This window comes from Chiloscyllium plagiosum, chromosome 20 (assembly GCF_004010195.1).
Source record: "Chiloscyllium plagiosum isolate BGI_BamShark_2017 chromosome 20, ASM401019v2, whole genome shotgun sequence".
Lineage (NCBI taxonomy): Eukaryota > Metazoa > Chordata > Chondrichthyes > Orectolobiformes > Hemiscylliidae > Chiloscyllium > Chiloscyllium plagiosum.
Genome location: NC_057729.1, coordinates 10,713,994 through 10,731,653, shown reverse-complemented (window position 1 = coordinate 10,731,653; position 17,660 = coordinate 10,713,994). Strand labels below are relative to the sequence as shown.

Here is a 17,660-nt window from a genome sequence, read left to right as displayed (position 1 = left end):
TGCGAAGAATAGTAATTGTGCACATGCCAGCTCTTTGCCAAGAGGTACATGATGGTAGTCATTCAATGCCCAATAAAGTGAGCCTTAATGAAATTAATTGATGATTGGTTATATGAATTTTAACTTTTAAACTCAAGGTTTCATGATGAAGTGGACTCGAGACCTTGTATTCTGCACTTTTTTTCTCCACGCAGTCAGTGTGAGTGCCATTAACCCTGGATTTAAAGGAAAAATTACCAGCAGAGGAATTAATTATGGTACGTAATCACAACATAACATTTAATAATTTATATTGATCATATGTGCATATAGGTTGAAGTGCATAGAATGTCACCGTTTTTCTAAGTTAAAAATCACATAATACCAGGTTATAGTCCAACAGGTTTAATTGGAAGCACTAGCTTTCGGAGCGCCACTCCTTCATCAGGTGGTTGTGGAGAACACAATTATAAGGCACAGAATTTATAGCAAAAGTTTACAGTGTGATGTAACTGAAATTATACATTGAAAAATACCTTGATTGTTTGTAGAGTCTCTCATCTGTTAGAATGACCATGACAGTTTCATGTCTTTCATATGTAAATCACAAGACTTTTTTTAAAAGTTACATTCTCAGGTTAACTGTAACAATTGGTGTCAGCAGATAATATGTTGAAGGTGTTAGCCCCCTGTGTTCCCTGTCTGTGCCATTATGTTTAGACTGATTCTTGTCTAAAAAGTGAGTTAACAGAGTCTTACATAGATTCATGCAGTTTTTGAGCAAAGTACAATGTAACTCTGCAAGTACAAATTCACCCCACAAATGTATAAGTGTATGTGTGCATGTGAGTTTTTGTGTTTGTGTGTGTGTGTGGCTGGGGTGGGGAGTTGTGAGTGTGAGAAAGAGTGTATACGTGTGTGTGTGTGTAAAGTGTCTTAAGTCTGTGAGAGGATGCACATAAGAGTGTGTGTGTGTGTCTTAAGTCTGTGAGAGAGATTTCAGTTACGTCACACTGTAAAATTTTGCTATAAATTCTGTGTCTTACAATTGTGTCCTCCACAACCACCTGATGAAGGAGCAGCGCTCCAAAAGCTAGTGCTTCCAATGAAACCTGTTGGACTATAACCTGGTGTTGTGTGATTTTTAACTTTGTACATCCCGGTCCAACACCGGCATCTCCAAATCATAACGCTTTTCTAAAACATTTTATATCTGCTTTGTGTGAAGCTTGATAATCAGTTGCTCTGCAATCACCCCCATTTCTGGTATTCAAGTGGAAGATAACAATTTTGAAAAATGGAAATCAATGTGAAATCAGGTAAACCTGACTCTCCATTCCCTCAGCAATGTTAAACAAGATTTTCCAATGTGGTAGCTAAACATTTGTCCTCCTACATTTACATTGCACTTTCTAGAATTCTCTTCTGCAATAATCTCCACTTGTTCTCACGATAACAAGGGAGTTTGCAGAGGGAATATCATGCCACCTATAAACCAAAGTTTAATTTTAAGCAACTCACTTAAAGGAGTGTGGCATATGCCAGAGATGATCCACTGCTTTTGCAGGAAGCAACTTTAAGGATTACCTATCCTTTTTATAATCTTCATCTGTTCAGTGGGGAAAGGGGGTGGGGGTGGAGAAATGTTATGCTGTTCATATGTTTCAGGATGAACTACAAAATAGTATTTATTGCAGACATTTATTACGTTGCAGACATATATCATAAAGTGAAGTAGAAATACAAATAAATCAGCATGTAAAATAGAAATCTTGTCACGAAGCTGATAAGTGCTAAGCTCCTGCCACAACAGAGTACTAGGCATCAAAGAAAATTCATTTGTTGGACTATTAGCGTTGTTTGGGATCCTTTTCAAAGTCATTATAGCCTCCTAAATAATCCCATTATACCACCTCCTAAATAACCCCATTATGATTAGATTAGATCACTTACAGTGTGGAAACAGGCCCTCCGGCCCAACAAGTCCACACCGACCTGTAACCCACCCATACCCCTACATTTACCCCTTCACCAAACACTACGGCAATTTAGCATGGCCAATTCACCTGACCTGCACATCTTTGGACTGTGGGAGGAAACCAGAGTACCCGAAGGAAACCCACGCAGACACGGGGAGAATGTGCAAACTCCACACAGTCAGTCGCCTAAGTCAGGAATTGAACCTAGGTCTCTGGCGCTGTGAGGCAGCAGTGCTAACCACAGTGCCACCGTGCCGCCCTCCACATCTCCACCTATACCATCTCCGCATCTAATTCCTGGACATTCCTTTGGTGAGATTACTTTGAGGATAGATGAACTAGGACATTGACAGAGTTTAGAGTGATGTGTGGAGCCTCTGCGCTGACCATCATCATTTGGCAGGAGGGAAATCAAGCCAATATTATTCCTCTCACTGCATGGACTGCATTTTGCCAGAATCAGCCAAATGCCATTTTCTTCAGTTTTCTTGGAAGGTTTCTGTCAGTGAATCTGAGCAAGTTTCTTTTGCAATCATTGCAGACTTGCCTCATTAGCTAGGTGCCATGCCCTGTGGAACCCCTCTCATCTGATTCTCCCATTTGTTACAGCAGGAAGTCCATACCAGTATGGATATTCTGGGATCCTTGGTGCTGATCCCAACTTTTCAAGGCCACTGTTCACCAGAATGCTGGCAATCTAGAGCCATCCTTCACAGTTGGCGATATTTGCCCTATCCATGGTAGACAAAAGGAAATGGGTGCCCTGCTTTGCAGACAGGGACCTGCAGTTCCGGGAGATGTGATAATGTAGAGGACAAATGAGTTTGGTCCCCCAGGACCAGCAAAGGCAGTGACAACACTAGACCCTGCCAGTCTGGTCAGAGATTGTCAACCAGATCAATGCAGTCTCCATAGTCCAGTAACACCTACAGCATTACTGCTTTCCCTTTCATGATCTACTATTTCTTCCCTTCAAAATTGAGATGCCATCCCCTCTTCACTATTGTAATCCTCTCTACATCCCAGTATTCTGACTTAATCTGCACAATTATGTTCTCCAATCTGCCACGCACAGCAGCAACCCGGGATAACTCCTTGACTTTTATAGAAAGACTCTCAGGACTGACTGTGGCCCACCCTATTGACAGCCTTAGCCCCAAGTAATGGGTGACCAGACCCCTATCTGATACCTATAAAGCTCTTCAGCTCTGATTCGTCGGCTAACCAGGGCCCACTCCCTGGACAGAAGAAATACAGACCCCTTGTCCATGACCGGCCTGAGTAGTTGAATGACCATGCCCAAGCCCCTGGATAAATATTGGAGGCTTCCCTTGACTACTGTAGTGAAAACCTCTGAAGGATGCCTGCCTGGACTTGGCTGAGCACTACTCCCCTTAGACTTTCCAGATATGGTTATTTGCTTGAAGCACATGTAGAGTCTTTGGCACACATGCAGCTGGTGCAGATGTAACACAGCCTGTGTTTCCATTTAGTCTCCCTCATTCCTCCCTGAATTTATGTACCAACAAAGTTCAGAACAATTGTTATGAAATCAAACATGGTCATCAATTCCTACCTGTAACATCTAAGCCATGATGTGGAGGTGCTGGTGTTGGACTTGGGTGGGCAACATTACAAATTACACAATACCAGGTTATAGTCCAAAAGGTTTATTTGCAAGTACTAGCTTTCAGAGCGAATCTCCTTCATCAGGTAGCTGATAAAAGAACAGCGCTCCAAAAGCTAGTATTTGCAAATAAACCTATTGGACTATAACCTGGTGTTGTGTGATTTTTAACCTTGTAACAGCGAAATGCATGTTGTTTTACCTAAAAGGATGCATGCTACCTGGGGCTACAGGTTATATTTTGTAACTTTGACTTTGGGAACTATCTTTTTCAACTTGCTTTTCATAGGTTTCTAATTCCTCTCAAATGTCCATGTTTTGATATTGTCCTATATTATGATATCATGAATTTATAAATATTTTTGAGTTTTGGCATTGACTGAAATGCAGCGATCTGGAAGGGGATCATGGTATTTGAGGGTATGGAAGACATATGAAATTTGAAGGGTGGGGAGATAATTGAAGGGAGGAGAAGGGACCATTATTTTGGAACAAGTTTTTCAAACTCATTGCCATGCCGTTACTAAAACTGACTGCCATAATGGGCAAAAATCCATATTCTCACTCTACTCAGCTCAAATGCTTAAAAACTTCAACAGTCTTTTTACTTATAGACTTAGCTATTTCAACACACCGTTAACCAGCCGCTCTCATTCTTCCCTTTGTACTCTTGAACTAATACAACACATTTCCAACTCTTACAAAGTCCTATTAACTCTGTTATTAATGTGAGGTTTCATAAAATAATTATGTTTTAAATTGCCTCTTTAATTTATGTTAATATCATGTAATGAAGTGCTTTGCTATCAATTCTGACTGATGATTGGCCAGAACTAAAATTTTGTCTTATATTTCCTTCAGGTCATTCACTGGAAATTCAAATTTAGATTAGATTAGATTAGATTACAGTGTGGAAACAGGCCCTTCGGCCCAACAAGTCCACACTGACCCGCCGAAGCGAAACCCACCCATACCCCTACATTTACCCCTTACTTAACACTACAGGCAATTTAGCATGGCCAATTCACCTGACCCTGCACATCTTTGGATGGTGGGAGGAAACCGGAGCACCCGGAGGAAACCCACGCAGACACGGGGAGAACGTGCAAACTCCACACACTCAGTCGCCTGAGGCGGGAATTGAACCCGGCTCTCTGGCGCTGTGAGGCAGCAGTGCTAACCACTGTGCCACCGTGCTGCCCTCAATATGTTCTCAAAATTTATCAGTGTCAATGGGAATTGACAATGGACTCATAGAGTCATAGACTTGCACGGAAACAGACTCTTCGATCTAACTCATCCACCTCGACCAGATATTTTAAACTGGTCTGGTCCCATTTAGGAGGAGAAAGTGAGGTCTGCAGATGCTGGAGATCAGAGCTGGAAATGTGTTGCTGGAAAAGCGCAGCAGGTCAGGCAGCATCCAGGGAACAGGAGAATGGACGTTTCGGGCATAAGCCTGAAGAAGGGCTTATGCCCGAAACGTCGATTCTCCTGTTCCCTGGATGCTGCCTGACCTGCTGCACTGGTCCCATTTAGCCAATATCCTTCTGAATCCTTCCTATTTATGTACCCATCTAGATGCCTTTTAAATGTTGTAATTGTACCTCCACCTCCACTGGAAGCTTGTTCCATACACGCACCACCCTCTGCATGAAAATATTACTCCTCAAATCCCTTTTAAATCTTTCTCTCTCTCCTTAAACTTATGCCCTCTAGATTTTAACTCCCATAACCTGGGAAAAAGACCTTGGATCTTATCCTTATCCATGCCCCTCATGATTTTATAAAGTTCTAAAAGGTCACCCCTCAACCTCCGCCACTCCAGGGAAGAAAAATCCAAACTGTTCAACCTCTCCCAATAGCTCAAACCTTCCAATCCCAGTAACATTCTTGTAAATCTTTTCTGATCTCCTTCAAGTTTAACAACATTTTTCCTATAGGAGGAGACCAAAATTGAATGTGGTATTCCAAAAGTGGCCTAACCAATGTCCTGTACAGCCACAACATGACGTCCCAAAGCCTAGACTCAGTGTTCTGATCAATGAAGTCAAACATGCCAAATGCCTTCTTCACACTGGCTGCCTGTGACTTGAATTTCAATGAACTATGCACCTGCACCCCTAGGTCTTTTTATTTGGCAAACTCCTCAGGGCCCTACTATTAACTGTATAGATCCTGCCCTGGTTTTCCTCACCAAAATGCAACACCTTTATCTAAATTAAACTTCACCTGCCACTCCTTGGCCCATTTGCCCATCTGATCACGGTCCCGTTGTACTCTGAGATAACTTTCGTTACTGACTCATTAATCTACAATGGCTCCCAGTTGAACAACATTTTAATTTTAAAATTCATATCCTTGCTTTCAATTTCTGCCGTGGTCTTGCCTTCCCCTATATCTGTGAGATCTTGCCCATCTCTACAACCCTCATAACTATTTACAAATCAGTTCCAACCTCTTGTACATTCTTGATTTTAATTTCTTCACAATCGGTGATTGGTCATTCAGGTGCTAAGGCCCTAAGCTTTTCTTAACCAGTCTGGTTACCTCCTTCAATATTGGCTTACGCGGTCAGTGCCAAGGTTTGCTCATAATACAATCATGAAACGCCTTGGAAGATACTATCAATCTAACAGTTGAAATCAACAAAAGTCACTGCTGTTGTTGAGTGGAGGCCTGAGTAAACAAGGATCCTTAGGCCTAGAAGTGGGACATTGGAATTGCCAGGAAATTGGGAAGTTGAGGTCAAGAATCTCAGTGAAGACTTTAATTCACCTCTATCTGACCCAAATTTAAATATCCAATTTAGTTTAAAACTCTGCCCTGCATTTCAGTGAGAATTCTCCAATCTAACTGGTTGAAGAGCTTTCCAATTTAGCTTCGCTCAAAAATGTCGCAGATTGTGGGCAACAGAGTGAATGGTGTTTGAAGTTTCTGCATCACTGACTGCAAAATCCGATATGTTTCCAAGCCCTTCTACAATGGTCATTGAATCAGAGACTAGTAGCAAAGGTTGGAATGTTACAATATAATAATATCCTTTGTGTCTGTTAGGGAAATTAGATCCCCACGTGATTCTGATAGGGAAGACTCAGGAAAATTGCTGAAGACTTTTGACGATCACAACACATCATGAAGATTAAAATCCACCCTAACATTTCAAATTACTTGAAAAAAATTGGTAACATTGTTTTTCAGGTTGTCAGATTGTAAAGTCTGTTTTGCAAAATCGGTTGCTCAATATGGAAATTCCAAACATTTCGGGCATCAAATACACCAATGTCTTACATCAACTTCAATACAACATAAATAGGTATGTTAATTATAGCTTCCTTGATAATAATTGTCTAAAGAGTGTGGGTGTATCTTATTATCATGCTGTTATTATATATTATTAGAGTCAGCTTACCTTAAGCATGCAACGTCAAGAATGGCTATTATATAAAATAGCACGAGCGAGGAAATAGAATTTTCCAATAAAACAATAGTAAAGTCTACTTTACTTTTCTGACTCAACAACAATAATATAATTTATTTTAAGACATTGGTACTTCAGATTTAAGAACTGAGTCAAGGCCACTACCTCCTAACTTATGTCGCGATATTAAAATGCTCATGTAGCAAAAGCTTTACATAACCCAGTTTCCAATTACCCCATCAAATGGAATGTAAATCATTTTTGACCATTTTGGATTTGTAATTCTTTTTCTCTGTTTGATACCCAATATTGCAAATATTATGTTAAATCAAACTGGTTGAAGTTAAAACGTTAAAATTCTAAGCAGCATTCTAATATTGTAATTGGTGCTGCCAGGGCTTATGATAAATGGGGTCCTTTCTCTCGTGTTGCAAGTAAATGGTGTCGGTTAATCAGATTGTTACCTCTATGTTGAATTAGACAGCAAACAATTTTCACAGATTTATAAGGGTTTTATTGTAAATCTATACTTTACAACACCAGTTTTCACCTTCCCACTGAAAGCACAGATTTTTTTTCTACCCAGAGACGTGTTTACACACCACCGAATGGTTCTTTTCTACGTTTTCCCGTGTCTTTAATAAGCAAAAAAATTTATAAGCGCTGTCCATTGGGACAGTGCAACAACAAAAGTGAGGCAACGTAGAGAGAGGGAGAAGGGACTAAATTAAAATGGAGTTAGAAGGGTGGGGGAATACCCAGCTTTTTTTTTAAGCCAACCTGTTCAGGCATATTATGGTCGAAAGCAGATAGGATTTGAACCCAGGCAAGTACAAAGAGTGGTCACCTGTTCTCAGGCAACTCTAGAGTTGTACAGGTTGAACTTTACCCCCTCCCCGCTCCCTCACCATTGATGGTCTTCATTGCACTTAACAGGTTTTTTTCACAGAATTGAAATCAATTGGAAAATATTGGTAAATTATTGCTGGTGATTACTAGGTGAAAGAAAACCATAGGCAATTTTGTGATAGGAAAAAAAACTGCTTAGTTGTGTGTGAGAACACTTACAAATATAAGAAAAATGCAGGTTGACCCTTGCATGTCAATACAGTACCTCCAACACAACGGCCACTTGTTTAGTGACAATGCTTTTACAGAATCCCTACTGTATAGAAGTAGGTCATTCAACCGATTTGAGTCAACATTAATCCTCTGAAGAGCTTCTGACCCAGACCAATTCCATCTCTGGAACACTGTATTATCATAGTTAATCCACTTGCACATCCCTAGATTCTATGGGCAATTTAGCATGGTCAATCCACCTAACCTACACATCTTTAGACTGTGGGAGAAAACCCTCGCACACACGGGGAGAATATGCAATCTCCACACTGACAGTCGTCGGTGGATGGAATCGAACCGGGGTCCCTGGTGCTGTGAGACATCAGGGCTAACTACTGAGCCACCTGCCACCCCACAGAGATGTCTTGTCAAATGCCTTGTGTTCTATTTGGATTTGCAGATCTATTGTTTCAGCTCAATCCACTCTGGTGGGGACTTCTCAAAAATCTGCAATAAATTCAGATTAGGGGCACTTATGGTTTATTGATAGAGCTCTATCTTTGAGCTCAGATGCCTGGATTCAAGTACTCCCTGGCCAAAAGATGTGTAATAACATCTCTGAACAGCTTGTTCAGAATATATCTTTAGGCCAACCCTCAAAGGCATCTGAATTGTTAACAGAGACAGTAGCTTCTGGCAAATTACCTCATAATGATAATGGGTATTGATTAAAGTCAAAGCTCCCAGATTCTGGGTGCAGTGTTATCAAATGGCCCTGTATGTTCCTGCACATCTTTAAACATCTTGACTTATAATTTGCATAACAGAACTTCGTCACCAGTAAAAGTCAATAAAATATGGAATTGGAAAAAGTACAGCAGGTCAAGCAGCATTGAAAGAGCAGGACAGCTTTTTCCAGCTCCACATTTAATGACCCTGACTTTCCAGCATTTGCAATCCTCACTATCACCCAGTGGCATCACCATTAAGAGACAACCTAACCACCACCCCTTGATATTCAATGGCGTTACCTTCACTGAATCCTCAACTATCAACATCCTCGGGGTTATCATTGACCAGAAACTCAACTGGACTCACAGTGGCTACAAGAGCAGATGAGAGGCAAGGAATAGTATGTCGAGTAACTCATCTCCTGACTCCCCAAAGCCTATCCCACATCTGCAACGCACAAGTCAGAATAATAGGCATTTCATACATAGCTGTTACACTCACCCCAGGCCATCCCATCACCAAAGGGTAGTTAAAATTCAATCCATTAACTCAGTTTCCTTCTCCACAGATGCTGCTTGACCTGCTTGTTAACTATTCCCAGCATTTTCCGTTTTCTGATTTCTGGCATGCTCAAATGTTTGCTTTTACATTATTAGTTACCTAAAATTAATCACATATTAGTCACCACCATAGGGTGGTATGGTGACCCAATGGTTGGCACTGCTGCTTCACCACGCCAGGGACCCGGGTGTGATTCCACCCTCCAACGACTGTCTGTGTGGACATTGCACATTCTCCCTATGTCTGTGTGGGTTTCTGTCGGTGCTCCAGTTTCTTCCCACAGTCCAAAGTTGTTCAGATTAGTTGGATTGGCCATGCTAAATTGTCCATAGTGTGCAGGCTAGGTGGATTAGCCATGGGAAATGCAGTGTTACAGGGATAGGGTAGATCTAGATTCTTGATGGTCGTTGGGCTGAATGGCCTGCTTCCACAATTGAGGGACTCTGTGATTCTAAAATAACTTCATTAAGTTAAACCTCCTTGCACACAGGTATCAAAACTTAAATTACAAATGTTGTTGAATGGATTAATTTGAACTGTATCATCTGAATGATGTAACACAGACAAAAAAAAACAATTGAAAAGAAACTAAAAGAGCACATCTGCTTGCAAATTTTCATACCAACCCTTTCGAGATACTTTACAAGAAAATACCAATGTCTAATTGCTGAGTCAAGGAAGAAAGACTAACAGAGGTCACTAAAGAACCAAAGAAGAGAAGGTTTTCCAAGATTTTGAAAGGAAACAAAGGTGGAAGATTTTATGGAGGGAAAGTGGGACTAAGTCAGTTAAAACCTTGCTTCTTCTGGTGGACTGAAGGGAGGAATTGTTGCATAGAAGACCAGAGTCCACGGATTGAAGAATATAGGATTGTTTAAATAACTGGAGGAATTTGCATGGTTAGGAAGCTGTGAACTTATTATGTCAGAAAACCAAGTTAGAATGGAGAGTAGAAGAAACAGTACAGAAACAGAAGCTTTGTTTTGATAAGTTGGGACTGACAGCATTGATAGTGGAAGGTGATGGACTGATAATTTAAATCATTAGCATCAATAGTGGAAAGGGCTTTGTTGGAAAGCTTAAAGGTAAGATGGTTGCACCATTCCAATCATGTTTTGCTCAGAATTAGAGAGAAGCGAAAGCCGTTATTGGCATTGGAGTAAGGTTTATGTCAAGTGGCAATAACAATAGCTTATGTCTTCCCACTGTTCACCATAGCAACAAGCCAAGACTTAACTGACATAATTGACAACTCAATTTACGCAGTATATGAAAATGTACCACTCCAACTTTAGAATTTTTTAATATATACACACATGAATCTGCATAATGTGGATCATAATTGCAATTTGTGAATCATTATTCATCCTCTTGCACAAAGATGTACATTATTTTCTTAGCTCATGCCACTGATGAACTGTAGCTTAAGTAGAAATCATGACTGAGTACACTGCATACCCATATTGCTCAAATGATAAATACAATTCATTCAGAAGAATTTTTTTTTTCCAGGATTACTATAAGTAACGTGAACTTACCAGATATGAGTATCATTCTGGTCCCTAACTTGGGACTGAAAGTTGCTATGTCCAATGGCTACATTGAGACGAATGGTAACTGGCAGATCAAAGCAAATATTTTGTAAGTATTCTTTATCTCAAAAATAATTACAGTATTGTGATTTGGATCAGTTATGCTGGCTGACATCACTCTCATTTTGGACTACATTTGAGATACAACTGTTGCTTACTGAGCTACAATTGGCAGTTAATTTAAGAGACTTCCCATGGCCTGAGCAACTTTGATGTCACCAGTGTCAGCTGTCCCAGGTGAGCAATTATCCCACCCTTTTGTCAAATTGTGGTCATCACATCCCCTTTTTCTCAGGCCTTCAGTCCCAGTTTCCAGAAACAGTTTGATGAACCACAGAGAATTTAGACACAATAAGCTGTCATAATCCACAAATTTTCAGTCCATGGAATTTAAGCCTCCAGTTATAAATGAAAGCTGAAAAAACAGAGCTGTGACTTAATGCCAAGGGAATTCTTTTAATTTTTTGGCCAAGTCTTTGTAGTCCCAGGTAATCTGAGAGCACAATGATCCACATAACTTATAAGAAAGATATTAATGTCAGGATATTGCCATCTTTCTGCAAACCTAATTTCATGATTTATCCAACTGAGTAATTGAGTTTGTTTATTTTGTTTCCTGTTAACCAAGATTAATAGTTTGAGCATTCAGTTCCAGACTTAACATTTGACCTTTATAGAGCTTACTTTTTTTCACTGCAGCAGGACCTCTGGTACTATAAAGGCACAGATCAAGAGCATTGCCATCTCATTTTACCTTAAGTTTGGCAAAGATAATACAGGCAAGCCTATTGTATCAATGATGGACTGTGCAAGCTGCATCTCAAAACTCCAAGTTTATGCATCAGGAAGAGCTAGGTAACTGTGTTCTTTCTCTAACTTCTGCATGTGTCCTTCAGATGTCATTGGAAAAGTTTGCATTTGTATTATGATTTTCAAAGTTTTACCAGGCAGCTGAGTATGTCCAGCTTTTTATGTTTTTATGACAAATTTCATGGTCAGTTTACTAATCAACACCTAATGTTGAAGCTGTAATAACCATTGAGCATGCATATGTTCTGTGAGGTTTGCATTATAAATCTTTGAGAGCTCGGTAATCAAGAATAAACTTCAATCATGACTGCATGAGATTTTTGAAAGACCAATCCACAGTTCCCACCTCCATGTATGGATTAACCAATTCCTTTTCGAAATGCCTCATAAAACATTTTAGCTCACTGCAGACTTATTTGTCTTTGTGTGTTTTGTATAGAGGGTACCAATATGCTCATGATCCTCCAAACTTTCTTCTATTCTTCCTAAATTCTAAACACATTTCTCAAGATGATAATTTCTTTGTTAAACTCTAATAATTGAAATAGAGACTATAGCATCACTTGGTCTCAAAAATCATTCCTTGCCAGATTTTTATTTAACTCTGGTATGCTCTCTATCTCACCCAGGTCTTCTCTACCATTTATCATCTACAGGAAGAGAAAATATAAGTTTGACTTCACCGAACTGTTACCCTTCTATTCATTCATAATATCCAAACTATTTGTCTTTTTTTTTAAGTTCTTCATCCGTGTTCTTAGTTTAATGAAAAACATCCCTTTTCTTACCATACTCCTCATACCTTCCTCGTTAAGAAGGTCAAAGTAACCAAAAGAATTAAATAAGAAACAGACTTTTTTTCATCTTGGGAAAGATGAGAGCTGACTTCACTTGTCAAGAAATTGAGCCTGATTTTCTTGCAATCACTCTCCAAAGAAAACCAGGTTTCCCCTGTGTAAAAGTCAGGAAAATAAGATTAATGCCAAATGTAACACATCGTCCTCATTCCCTTTACTTATCCCTGAATTTCTTAAGAGTTACCCCCAAGGTGTTGGAGAGAGGCATGCATTATGAATAGATGATGCCATGGTAACAAGGCTGGAGAGTCATTCCTGCCTTCCCTTCAGTTTCCTGAGGTTGAGACTGATGGCACAACTATTTACAGTATTATCCCAAAATTGCTGGCAACAAACCTTAAGGCTGGACTTCAGTGAGAATATGGTACTGAGGAGGCCGGTCAGGCCTTAGAGATGGCTCTGTCCTCAGTTCATTCCTGAAGAAGGGCATGTGCCCGAAACGTCGAATCTTCTGTTCCCTAGATGCTGCCTGACCTGCTGTGCTGTTCCAGCAATAAAGTTTCAACTTTGATCTCCAGCGTCTGCAGACCTCACTTTCTCCTCTGTCCTCAGTTCCAAGTGTATGGCCTATCAGGCTGGGCCAATGTCCTTAAATAAGCAAATCATATCACTGGCCTGGTCCAAACACTCTAGACTCATGGAATGCTCCGAAATGAACTTCATTTTGTGAGGGAATTGAAAAAAAATCAGTCCATTATGTTTCTCCTTAAAGTTATACCTCTTGGCAACTACTTGAAAAGGTTTGTGAAACTCTTTCACACTGAAACCTTTCTAACACAGGTAACCAGCTTTGAGCAATTATTGCTGCAATATTCACCGAAACAATGACCCAAGGTTCCATTACTATCCATGAGGAGAGATAGTCTCTTTCTGCTGTAGTTGGACCAGGCTGGTGTCCAAACAGAGGGGAACAAGTCAAAGCTGGTGACAAAACTGGCATTTGACCCTTTCTGAAACCAGGTGATGAGGGAAGGAGCATTCAGCAAAGTCAGAATGTTGAAAGCCACTTGTCCTTCCCACAATCCAAAATACGGTACTGAATCCTCAAAGCTGGAGGCATTCCAATTGGGCATGATGGGAACTCCTACCAGATAGTATACCTACACGTGGAAAATATCAAACCAACCGGAAAACCTGAACATAAAAGTATCCAGGGAGGTTTAGTGTACTTCAGTTAACTGTAAGCATGCAGGGAAGGGAGTAAAATTGGAGCTGTAACTTATTTAAGGTGCAGTTTTTTCACTGAGACAACTGTGTCCATGCCAACCATTAGCACCTGAGAATCCTGAGCAAAGGTAATATTTGTCAACACAAATCTGTAGTGATCGTAACAATGTCAGTCAGGTGGACCTCATAGAATAAGAGTTCCCTGATTGAGGTTGTTAACCTGGGCCAATCAGAGAGCCCTGTATGACAAAAATAAACAGGAGAGTCAGAGTCATAGAGATGCACAGCACAGAAGCAGACCCTCGGTCCAACCCATCCATGCCGACCAGATATCCGAACATAATCCAGTCCCATTTGCCTGTACTTGGCTCAGATCCCTTTAAATCTTTCCTATTCATGTACCCATCCAGATAACTTTTGAATTTTGTAATTGTACCAGCCTCCACCGCTTCCTCTGGCAGCTCATTCAATACATGCACCAAAAGTTGCCCCATAGCTCAAACCCTCCAACCCTGGCAAAATCCTTGTAAATCATTTCTGAACCCTTTCATGCTTCACAACATCCTACTGATAGGAGGGAGAACAGAATTGCACACAACATTCCAAAAGTGGCCTAACCAATATCCTGTACAGCTGTAACAGGACCACCCTATACTCCTATACTCAGTGCTCTGACCAATTCCTATACTCAGTGCTCTGACCAATAAAGGAAAGCATACCAAATGTTTTCTTCACTACGTGCAACTCTACTTTCAAGGAACTATGAACCTGCACTCCGAGGTCTGTTTGTTCAGCAACACTCGCAGGACCTTTATATTAAGGTATGTAAGTCCTGATCTGATTTGTCTTTCTAAAATGCAGCACTTCACAGTTACCTAAATTAAATTCCATCTGCCACTCCTCAGCCCATTGGCTCAGTTAATCAAGATCCCATTGTATACAGAGGGAACCTTCTTCGCTGTCCACTATACCTCTAAGTTTGGTGTCATCTACAAACTTGCTAACTATATCTCGTATGTTCACATTCAATCATTTATCATTTAGTGGTCACAGGCCTCCAGTATGAAAAGCCACCACCCTCTGTCTTCTACCTTCAAGCCAGTTCTGTATCCAAATAGTTAGTTCTCCCTGTATTCCATGAGATTTAACCTTGCTAACTAGTCTACCATGATGAACCTTGTTGAACTCCTCACTGAAGTCAATTTAAATCAAGTCCACCACTCTGCCCTTATCAATCCTCTTCGTTAATTCTTCAGAAAATGCACTCGAGTTCGTGAGACATGATTTCTCACACACAAAGCTATGTTAACTATCCCTAATTCTGTTTATTCTGACAGTTGCATCACTGTCAAGGACTCTCCGGATGTAAATAAAGGATGAACTGGGTGATGAGTTACCGGCCTTTGTGTAATTATTTTAGTGGTGATGAGAGAAAACAACATTCCTAAAGAAACTCACTCACATCAGTTGTCTTTGAGTTGATTTCTGGCATCATGCCGTTATTTGGGCAGCTTGACTCATTCGATTCTGCTATCGAAGACTGGTCCCAGTCTGTGGAAAGAAGCTATTATTTTTTCTGGGTCAAGGACGTTGGGGAAGACAAAAAACAAAAAGTAATTCTCAGGACAGCTCGTGTACCCTCAGCTTTTTCAGTTAAGAACAAAGAACAAATAAAATTACAGCACAGGAACAAGCCCTTCGGTCCTCCAAGCCTGCACTGAGCCAGATCCTCTGTCTAAACCTGTTGCCTATTTTCTGAGGGTCTGTGTCTCACTGCCCCCTGCCCATTCATGTATCTGCCCATTAAGATACATCTTAAATGATGTTATCATGTCTACCTCTACTATCTCCACTGGCAATGCATTCCAGGCCCCCACCACCCGCTGCATAAAGAACTTTCCATGCATATCTTCCCTAAACTTTTCCCTTCTCACTTTGAACTTGTGACCCCTAGTAATTGAGTCCTGCACTCTGTCTATACCTCTCATGATTTTGTAGACCTGAATCAGATCCCCCTCTGACCTCCATCTTTCTAATGAGAATCATCCTCATCTATTCAACCTCTCTTCATAGTTAGCACCCTCCATACCAGGCAGCATCCTGGTGAACCTCCTCTGCACCCTCTCCAAAGCTTCCAAATTGTTTTGGTAATGTGGTGACCAGAACTGTACACAATATAACAAATGTGGCTGAACCAAAGTCTTATACAACTGTAACATGGCCTGCCAACTCTTATACTCAATACTTTGTCCAATGAAGGAAAGCTTGCCGTATGCCTTCTTGACCACTCTATAGACCTGCTTTGCCACCTTTAGGGAACAATGGACCTAAACACCCAGATCACTTTGTACATCAATTTTCCCCAGAACTTTTCCATTTACTGTATAGTTCGCTCTTGAATTGGATCTTCCAGAATGTATCACCTCACAAAGTAGGGTCTCCCTCCCTCCCTCCTCCTCTAACCTTAATTAAGAGTCCACAGACGTGCCACAAAAAGAGGGTCTAAGGAAGTTTAGATCGAAGAGTGAGGCTTCAGTTCAGGAACCTTTGACAAGGAGGTTGAGTGAAGTGATCACGCCACAGTTGAAGAGGGTGAAGACATGACTGCCCAGCTGGTTCAGTGCACTACGTGCTTGATGTGGGAGGTCAATGACTCTGGTGTGTCTGGGCTCATATATGTGTGGAAAATGTGTGCACATTCAGCAATTGACTGAGCATATTGCAGCACTGACGAAAGAACTCGAAGACCTTAGGCTCATCCGAGAGAATGAGATCTTTCTGGACAAGACCTTCAGCGATGTTATTACACCAATCATGCCAGAAGAGAGCAGAAGAGAGCAGACGATGAGGAAGGTGGAGAGGAGACAGGTGCAAGAGACCCCAGGAGAAGTACCTGTCAGGAACAAGTTAAAGCTTTTGGAAACAGAGACTGATGACACTGCCAGTTCGCAAGGCGGCCAAGTTCGTCAATCAAAAGTTGCCGCAGAGGCAAAGCAGATGAGTCGGACATCGCACAGAGCCGTGGTAATAGGGGACTCCATTGTGAGAGGAACTGACCGGGGTTTTTGTGGCAGCAGACAGGATTTAAGAATGGTGTGTTGCCTTCCTGGTGCTAGAGTGAAAGACATCACGGACAGAGTGCAGGAAATCCTCAAGGATGAGGGTGAAGAGCCAGAGGTGGTGGTACATGTCGGCACAAATGATGTCGGGAAGAAGAGGAGGAACATACTACAGCGAGACTTCGGAGAACTAGGAAGAAGGCTGAAAAGCAGGACGTCCAAGATGGTTATCTCCGGTTTGCTTCCAGTTCCTCGTGCTGGTGTGGCCAGAAACAGGGGGATAATGGACTTGAACGTGTGGTTAGGGAACTGGTGCAGGAAGCAAGGATTTAAGTTCTTGGATCACTGGAGTATATTTTGTGGTAAACATAAATTCTACAAGAGAGATGGCTTGCACCTTAATAGGTTAGGGACCAGCATTCTGGCAGGCAGGTTTTCTACTGCAACATAGCTACATTTAAACTAAGTAGCGGGGGGGAGGGGACAAGCTGGATGTTTAAAAAGGAAATTGAAGGAAAAGTTAGAACAAGAGAAGTCAAGAAAGACAACTGTATCAATGAGGCAGAAAACTCGGAAAGGCATCATGCTGTAAGGTTGAGTGAAATAAGGGTTGATGGGAAGGGTGAGAGCAGTAACAAATTAAAAATACTATACATGAATGCACGAAGCATTAAACGTAAGATGGATGAGCTTGAGGCTCTTTTGGAAATTGGCAGATACGATATTGTGGGGATAACTGAGACGTGGCTTCAAGTGGACAGGGCCTGGGAAATGAATATTCAAGGATACACGTGCTACCGTAAGGACAGACTGA

The 17,660-nt window shown here is 41.1% G+C and overlaps 1 protein-coding gene across 1 annotated transcript in view; it reads left to right on the top strand.

Annotated features, from left to right (window-relative positions):
- Window positions 1-17,660, top strand: part of LOC122560022 (bactericidal permeability-increasing protein-like) — a 171,175-nt gene that overhangs the window by 89,678 nt on the left and 63,837 nt on the right. Inside the window, exons 3-6 of the mRNA XM_043710181.1 lie at window positions 138-257; window positions 6,787-6,901; window positions 10,874-11,002; window positions 11,653-11,808. Coding sequence (XP_043566116.1) covers window positions 143-257; window positions 6,787-6,901; window positions 10,874-11,002; window positions 11,653-11,808 — 515 coding nt within the window. The 5' untranslated portion in view covers window positions 138-142. The remainder of the gene's footprint in view (window positions 1-137; window positions 258-6,786; window positions 6,902-10,873; window positions 11,003-11,652; window positions 11,809-17,660) is intronic.